Source organism: Aphis gossypii, chromosome X (genome assembly GCF_020184175.1).
Source record: "Aphis gossypii isolate Hap1 chromosome X, ASM2018417v2, whole genome shotgun sequence".
Classification (NCBI taxonomy): domain Eukaryota; kingdom Metazoa; phylum Arthropoda; class Insecta; order Hemiptera; family Aphididae; genus Aphis; species Aphis gossypii.
The window spans coordinates 5,573,997-5,583,388 of record NC_065533.1 but is presented as its reverse complement, the minus strand read 5'-3'; the positions used below and the strand labels follow the sequence as shown (position 1 = coordinate 5,583,388).

At 30.1% G+C, this 9,392-nt stretch overlaps 1 protein-coding gene across 1 annotated transcript; it reads right to left on the bottom strand.

Moving 5' to 3' along the window:
• Positions 1–3,768: 3,768 nt before the first annotated feature.
• LOC114120730 (uncharacterized) lies at positions 3,769–9,042 on the bottom strand. Its single transcript, XM_050208013.1, has 7 exons — positions 7,158–9,042; positions 7,027–7,098; positions 6,837–6,908; positions 6,706–6,777; positions 6,513–6,584; positions 6,298–6,368; positions 3,769–6,234 (listed from the first exon to the last, which is right to left on the bottom strand). Exons 1-7 carry the CDS (start codon positions 7,432–7,434, stop codon positions 3,769–3,771), a joined length of 3,102 nt encoding a protein of 1,033 aa, XP_050063970.1. The 5' UTR covers positions 7,435–9,042.
• Between the last annotated feature and the right edge of the window lie 350 nt (positions 9,043–9,392).

Sequence of the window (9,392 nt, the reverse complement as noted above, 5' to 3'; positions counted from 1 at the left end):
CTTAAGATTTTCCACCAAATTAAATCTATTTAGGACAGTAAACAATTCAACTTAAACTCGATAACCTGGTTACATGAATCACCACGATTGGCCTCCACTTAAATGTCAACAAATGCCATTCAATGTCCTTTTATCGCAGCAGTAAGGTCATCGATCACAACTATGCCATAAACAACGTTATCCTAGAATCAGTCACTAATTAAAGGGACTCAGGGGTCCTTCTCACCGCCAACCTAAATTGCAATCCCCATATCCAAGCAATTAGTTGCAAAGTCTACAATACACTAGGATTTATTAAACGTATTTCATTCGAATTTAAACTGTCCTCCTCGCTAAAAATTCTCTATTGTTCACTAGTTACTCTTCCGTGTTATAGGATCCTGACACTGCATCTGACTTCTTAATTTTAGAACGTGTTTAGAAGCGCTTCCTATACTTTGTAGGTAGTGTTCTCAAAACCTTTCATCCGGCACACGACTACACTCCTTTTCTTCATGCACCATGTTTAGATATCTTAGTTGATAGAAAAGCTGATATAAATATAAAATTTTTCCAGAGTATTATTGAAGGCACTTATGATGCGCCATCTCTCCTATCCTGTGTTTAATTTCAGTTCCCCAAAATTCCACTCGCTCAACTGCCCCATTCGTCGTCCTTCTTATAACTCCAATTATAGTAGCAATCGCCCCTTCAACCGTCTAATGTGTTTGGCAAATGAGTCCATTTCCTTTCTGTAGAATAGTTATGTCTATCCTTAAGCACCAACACTGTTGTTATTTTGTTAACCTGAATTGTACTATGTTCTGTGTATTATTGTAAACAATTAGATGTTAAATGTATTGTAATGATGTTAATGTAATATATGTTTCTTTTACAAACTTTTGTAAAATTTCCCTAACGGACGTTAATTTTATTATTAACAATAATAATATTAAATTGGTTACCGAATAAAATGAATAGTTATGTTTTAGACAACATGTACATCTCATTAGTTGTTCTGGCGATTACGTAACGGTGTGATAGCGTAGCTGACGATATCCTTACGTAAATCATACCGTGAACTTTCGACCAGTTCTCGCGTCTCGTTACTGGCGTGTGTGTGTGTGCGTTACGCCGTTACACCATATCGCCATTTTTCACGCAGTTTTTTTGTTGTACCTAATATAAAGCTTTTTTCATCACCAGCACCTCTTTTCTTTACCTCACCGTCACTTCATCATCACCCACACCTCACCGTAAGTTTTCACTATCACCGGCAGTTCACTGTTGGTCATCCCCTGCACCACGGAATTACCATAAAACCCATCGGACCCGTTACGGTCTTAATTACATTTATTATTTTATTATATTATTATTATTATTACCATTATTGTCTATTAATTTATTATTTTACTATTATTATAAGAGCCCTATGCCGGCCGGCACATTTGTGTTACCATACCATATTATTGTTCACGTTAAAATAGTAGACCGTTACCCAGCATAAGACATAAACCGTCTACGAGCTTTATTTCTATTATTAGCAATCATACAGTCGACATTATCGCAGTTGCATTAGTACTTCTATGGTTAAGTTTCAAAATAATTCGCGGAGAAATAATTCAATGTCCAATAAGTAATTAAGTATAGAATAGAATTATGCATAAATATAAATGTAAAAACTTTTTAAAATAATTTAATCTTTATGAAGTTATCAATGGCCTAATCCAAGTCAATCGTCTTTGCCAGGTAAGCCTCTACTGCTAAAACATCTAAACTTTAGAGTCTCTATTGTGACATTTTTGATCGTAATACATTCTTCACTCTCTTAATCGTTGAGGAAGATCGTTCCGCACTCGTAACAGTTTAAAGAATAGTCAAAAAGATTCGTAATGCAATACATAAATTAGGGAACATGTTTGCAAGATAAGTTTTGTGCAGATAATTCAGCAAGTCTAAAGGGTTTAGTTGTTTGTTTCCAAATTTAATAGCATAAATTATAATAAGACTTTGTAGTTCTTCTACTAAATCTTCCTCTAAATCACCATTATACGTCAAAACCAGATTTATAGATTTTAATTTAATATCATCTCCCGTCATATATTTAAACTCCAAAATAACTGACAAGATATCAATAATATTGTTTTCAGTGATTCAAATCGTTTGTTTATATCTGCAATTACTTCATCCAAAATGACATGAAATACATTCCTTTTTAAAAGTAATTGTGGATCAATTGCTTCTGATGAATAGTTTTCTATACCTTCCTCACCGACCCTTCTTAATTTTACCCTCTTTTATTTGTCTTTTAATTTGTCTGGCCAACCAATGTTTTCAGCTACGATTGTAGTTTCACTATAGGGTTTTCCCCAGCTTTCATTCCTTATACTTTGAAGTTCCTTCACTAAATAAGTTTTTACTAACTATGTCAATAGCTCCTTCACATACTTGAATTTTTCTGATCACAAGATAAATTGTTTTTTAGGGGTTTAAACCAAAATAATGCCAATATTAAACAGTAAAATGATTGTAAATATATTTTTAATCCTTTTACATCCCTTCGACACCCTGTTGATAAGTTGAGGAGTAAAACATCATCCAAAGCTTTAATCAATCCTGGGAGATGAGCTGCAACTGGCATTATACTTTCCACTCTTACAGACCAGTGGGTTTGGGGAGTTTAATATAGGGAGCATCCAATTTTATTTTGGGGAATCGCCCATCTTTGAGGACTAAAACTAAATAAATTTTAAAATTTTTGCACAACTCCAAAAAATGTATCTGATTCACGGAAACATTATGCATCCTGCTTTAGATCATTCTCCACAAAGGTTTAATGAATGGTACGCACATGTACTGTATATGGCAAAGTTGTTATCTTCTAGAATTCTCGCCTGCACACCCTTATACGCTCCTCGCATGTTGCTGCCATTGTCGTACCTCTGTAGTCAGAAAAAAGTATGTTATATTGTTTGAGTGTAGTCCTGATAAGATCGTAAATGGTTTCTCCAGTTTTTTTAGAACAGTTTTGAGAATGACGCACACTTCGCAAATGTTCGTTCAAAAGAGGATCATATTTCGCTAATAGTTTAAGGATGCCAAGAAAGTTTCCATTATTACCATCACCAATTTTGTCACTATCACCTCACTATAACCTCAGAAAGGCTACGCAATACTTTTGTTCATATTTGATAGTTTTGGTCATGAGGTCACTTAAAGATTTTTTTTTTTTGGTACTTTAGTTGTTCTGTTTTCTAATGCAAATAACACGAGCTTGAGAAATTCACTTTTATCGTGTTCAGGAATTTTTACTTGAAGTTTTCTAATTACGTGTTGCAGACCAACCTTTTGCTGAAGCCAGAATTGAAAGTTTAATCATATGTGGGTTAAATATTTTACATAGTAGACAGAACAAAGTCGCTTTTCCTTACTCTAAACTAACCAGTCTCTTTCTACACATTCTTCATTTATTAGTTTCTTCTTAAAAATGGTGGTTGGAATCAGTGTCGCCCTGGTACCTAAAGGGCCCCGGATGCAATTCTTCAAAAGGGCCCCCAAAAATGTTATTTCATAAAGTGATAAATTTGCTTACCTATAGGTAATAGCTTAAAATTTTATAATTTTTTAAGGTACCTTATTTAAAATAAACAAACAATTATGTTAGACTAATTATTTATTATTCTAAAAAATTATATACAATATACCTAAATAATACGAAATACCTTATAATATAAAATAACAAAATAATAAAACTTAATATTGTTAATACAATTTAAAAATTAATCTTCTTTATATCAGTAATTGTTTTAGTTGATTTGATGAGTTAGCAATTGAATCAATTAATTTATCTGAGTCAATAAAAATATCTTTTTCGATGGACATGAGCATCAATGGATTAAGATGTTCTTGGTGTAAAGAAGACCGAAGTTTAGTTTTAATTATTTTTAGTTTAGAAAATATCCTTTCACAGGTAGTCTGTGTCGATGGTAATAGCAATACAAATTTATATAATATGAACAAATTACAAAATAAATTAGATTGACATGATAACTCTTGGAGCAAAATGAATGCACAGTAAAGACATTTAGTGCATTTGTTACATTTAATTTGTTCGGTGGGTTTAACTTCAACATCTTCATCTTCATCAAAATCTATGTTAACAAATTTAGATTTATTATTATGAAAATCATTTTCAGATACATTTTGTATAAAATTGTTATACTGGCAAGCAAACTGCTTTAACTCAATTGCAATGATATCTTTGTTTAAATTTGCTAATTTACATATTGTGTTCAATGAGTCTTTGGGAAATTGTTCAAGTTCATCAATAAAAGAAAATGTTTTAGGATCTAGCCAATTTAAATCTTTTAATAACATTTCATTAGGTAAAAATCGTGATTGTATGCTATTAAGAATAGTATCTAAAACAGAATATACATTTGACTTAAATTTTGAATAAGGAGTTATATTTCTAACTTCATCTGAACACTTTTCTCCAGATAATGTTTTTTTTTTTGGAATACGCTTAATAGGAAAATCTTCTTGAATATCTATCAGGTCTTCTTCATCAAAAAACAAATTAATTTTTTCAGCAAAAGACTTGCATTTTGTATACAAAGAGTTTATGTAATTTTCATTTCTTTTTTTTTCAATTTTCTTTTGTAAAGTTTCAATCATATTCCAAGCTTGTAAATAGTTAATAGATTTAGTTTGCAAATAAACTGATATAGGACTTGTTACAGCATAAATATCAAGCAACAAATTAGCAATTAATATTGTTTCAAATTTTGACCAATTAGTTATTAAAGATTTTGCCATGTATTTAGTCTGAACATTAAAGTTACCTTTGCAGACTGCAACTAAAAACTCTAATAAAGTAACAAACTTACTATTTTCAACTTCATCGTTATCTTCAATCATTTGTAAATCCATGATAGAAGACAAAGCTTTTTCTTTGCTCCACCACCTAGTGGCACCAATTTTTTGTAAACGATAGAGTTTTCCATGTGCAGAATGTTTTTCTCCTGTAACATTCATCCATGTTGTCATTCGCTTATGAGAATCGGTTAAGAACACTGCTGATTGTTCAATTAACCCAAATAAATCTTCTGCTAACTGTAAATTATTTGTAGACTCGCTCATTACCAAATTTAAAACATGGCCCATACAGTGAGTATATACAATATCTGGATTGACTTTCTTTAAATATGCTTGTAAACCATGATATATCCCCTTCATGTTAGCTGCTCCATCAAAAGAACATGCCACAATATCTTCAAGTAATAGACCATGAAGTTTCAAATTATCTTCCAACAATTTAAAAAGTGCTATACCACTAGAATCTTTACAAATGACCAAACTTAGTAACCGTTCTTGTACGATTCCGTTAAAAATATAACGAACACAAATTGCAAGCTGGTCCATAGTGCTCACGTCTTGAGTACTATCAATCATTATGCTAAATTTCTTACATTCAACAATTTCTTCAACAATTTTTCCTTGAATAGCTGCTCCTATGGACTTAATTAATTTTTCATTTACAAAGTGTTTTGATAAAAAAGTTACCATACATCCTCGGCCTTTTTTGTTTTTGTTTTTTTCACTTAGTGTAACTGATTTATCTACATGTTGTCCTAGAATAGTATCATATTTTGCTACAAGTTTAACAAGCTCTAAAAAGTTTCCATGGTTTAAACTATTGTCAGTCAATGAATGAGCAGCTTCATGCTTTCCACGATAAGGTATTCCCTGTCGTCCAATAAACAAAACTATGTCAATTAAACGCTTTAATATTTGTCTTCGGATTTCTACTTGTTGAGCCCTTTTTGCCATAACATCTCGATTTAATATTGACTGAATATCTTTATTCAATTTAAAACGGACAGCTGTATTTGTAGAATTATTATGGAAAATAGAATTTTCATGGATTATTATATCACGATATAAACATTTATTAATTTTTATATCCACTTTATAACCAGATATAAATTTAGTTTCAATTTCTCCATACTTCCCATGCACTCCATATGCCATGCAATTGGAACAATGTAAAGAATTTGTATCGATACAATATGACACCCATTTTCTCTGAACAATGTCACCATTTGGCAGTTGTTTATAGTATATTCTTTTAAAGTCAACTTTACCTGTTCCTGATTGTACATAAGGTTGTATCGGATGCTTGTTAAAAAAAATATTTTTTGCTGTAACAGAATCACTCACTGAGGGACGAATAAAGTTTGAAATTGTACAAACCTAAAACAAAATAAGTATATAACTAAATAAATAATTAAATTGTATTATTTTATAAATATTTACCATAGGGTCCTTAAAAACTTGAGAAAATTGTGAATTTTGAGTATTTATGTTCAGCTCAGAAGTTTCATTAACTTAAAAAAAAAAAAAATCAAAACTATAAACATTGATTAAGGTTTAACTTTCTTGAGTGTTTTTTTGAACATTTTATAACATTGCTTTTAGCATAAAATAGTATTAATAAACAAATTACTCAATTAAAATAAATATAATTTTACCATTTATGTCTTCAACATAACTAGTACATGCACTGTCTTGAGTGTCTTCTGGACATCCAATAATATTGCTTTCTGCATAAAATAATAATAACAATAAACATATAATTACCTAATGAATGAAAAATAATATTGTAAGAATAATGTTACAGTTTGAATTGTATTCAATAAATAAATAAAATATAAATAATTTTACCATTTGCGCCATCAATAAAACTAGCACATTCATTTTCCTGAGTGTTTTGTGGACATTTGATAACATTGCTTTCTGTATAAAATAATAATATTATTAAACAAATTACTTAATTAAAATAAATGTAATTTTACCATATATGTCTTCAACACAACTAGTACATTCACTATCTTGAGTGTCTTCTGGACATCCAACAATATTGTTTTCTGCATAAAATAATAATAAACAAATAATTACCTAATGAATGAAAATTAATATTCTAAGAATAATGTTACAGTTTGAATTGTTTCAATAAATAAATAAATAAAATATAAATAATTTTACCATTTGTGTCTTCAATAAAATCAACACATTCATTTTCTTGAGTGTTTTTTGAAAATTTTATAGCATTGCTATCTGTATAAAATAATAATATTAATAAACAAATTACTGAATGAAAATAAATATAATTTTACCATTTATGTCTTCAACATAACTAGCACATTGACTGTCTTGGGTGTCTTCTGGACATCTGATAATATTGCCTTCTGCATAAGAAAAAAAAAATAACAAACAAATAACTAATGAAAATATATTTTTTTTTCCATTACACTTACCTTCTGTCCGAAATTGATGCTTAGGCACAGGGAAAAAATTAATTTTTGTTTGATTTGAAGAAGATCCGACTTCTAATAGCAATTGTTTATTTTTCCTATTCCTCTTTTCACAACCTGACTTATAAACGCGTTTCATAATTTATGATATTAGAGAAACAGAAAATACAGAAGGCGACTACGCGTCAACACGGTATATTTTTGTATGGTCACATTGATTATTGAATGACAAATGACAATTGACAATATAAATAATAAAAACAAAACGAACACACGATTACGTAGTACACCATTCTAATCGGAAAGTTGCGGTAAAACTGTTCTAAATATAGGTAGATACATTGGTTTTTCCGTCTGGATGTCGATAACTATTTATTATTTACGATAACAATAATCATTCACACAGACAACAAAATAATATATGCTTATAATTCATGATCTTAATAAAATATATAGTAACATTATAAATTAATAATATTTTAGTTATATGGCGAGGCGAGCTATTTTAACATAAGGAACAGAGATTTTTAGTCTACCCACCCAATATTTTATCAAACATACAAAAAAGATATGTACCTAGTACCTACCTACATATAATTATATTATTCAGTAATCAATATTCTTAATTTAGACATTAGACGCATTAATTTTATATACAGTATTACTATGCCGTACGCTTAATACCACGAACGAATATAACCAGCTCCAGTACTTACGTATATGACCAATTTTAATACCCATTCACCAGAAGTTGGTATAATATATAAAAAAATTAATATTATTCAATATCCAATATTTATGTATTTTATAGTATTATAGGGGCCCCTCGACACAAATACGGCCGGGGGCCCCGGACGCGTTCGCGGCCCCGCGGCCCTGGCCAGGCCGACACTGGTTGGAATTGAAAATTCTAAGGAGTCCTCAGGAAAAGTAGCTAGTAATTTTTCATGTGATTTTTAATGTCAATATCAGTATTAAAGTTGATTGATATAATGTCAAAATATCTACTCGTATTAGACGACTCTGCCAAAATATTTTTACTTGATGAAGATGATAGTTCAAACTGTCTAGATTCAGTAGTCTCTAATTTAGACAATGACTTTATGTTCAAAGGTAAGAACATGGAAAGGTTACTGCCAGAGTATCATTTTTAGCGTTTAGTGTCGGTTTCTTTTAACTGTGTATTTTCAACGATTTAAACACCGTGTGTGAACCGTGTTGTGGTTAAATTAAATTATGGTTCATGGTCGGTATTTTCCAACATTGAACGGTGCAGTAAATGTGTAATGGAAATTTAACAGTTCAGTGAGCGTGTTTTAACACTTTTAACATCGTGGATTAGTTCACAGAATGTTCTTGAGCGCGGTGTAAACACGGTTATTTAAAACATAATAGACACGGTTCACTCTGCTCGACTCTGATTGATATGTTCATCACATAAATGCGCTTGCTCAAGCTATAATACTGATCGTATAGTATAAATATATCCATTATTTTTGTGTTAATCATTGTTTATACCATGCGGTCATATATTTATAGTATACTTTACTCGTTTGCTCATAACCTAAAACAAATTAATTGTTATATTATAAATTTTAATTGAAAGTGTTAAAGTGCAACAATATTTCTAAATAGTGTTTCTAAATAGTCTGTGTTAAACTATTAAATTACATACAACTGTTCACCGATCACCAACATTCGACACCAAATATACTACAATTTGTAAGTATATCTATCAAATGGCATAAATACCTACGTTATAAAACATTATATATTGTTACAATTTTACATTGCTACTTATACCTATCACAGAATATGTAAATATGTGTTAAATAAAATAAATTAGGTACCTATAATATTGAATTTATTATGATTTTTATTATTTCATTATGGATTTAGCGCCATAATATATAACAGTATAAGTGAATGAACTATTAAGAATGTCTTAACATTAGAATTTATGTAATTTTATATTATCATTGGCATTAATAAATTGATATTAAACTTAAACATGCTTATTAACTGAAATATTAATTTTCAAATATAAAATCAGTTTCTCCTAGGTAACTATAACATCGCATTGTTTAGTTAATAAAC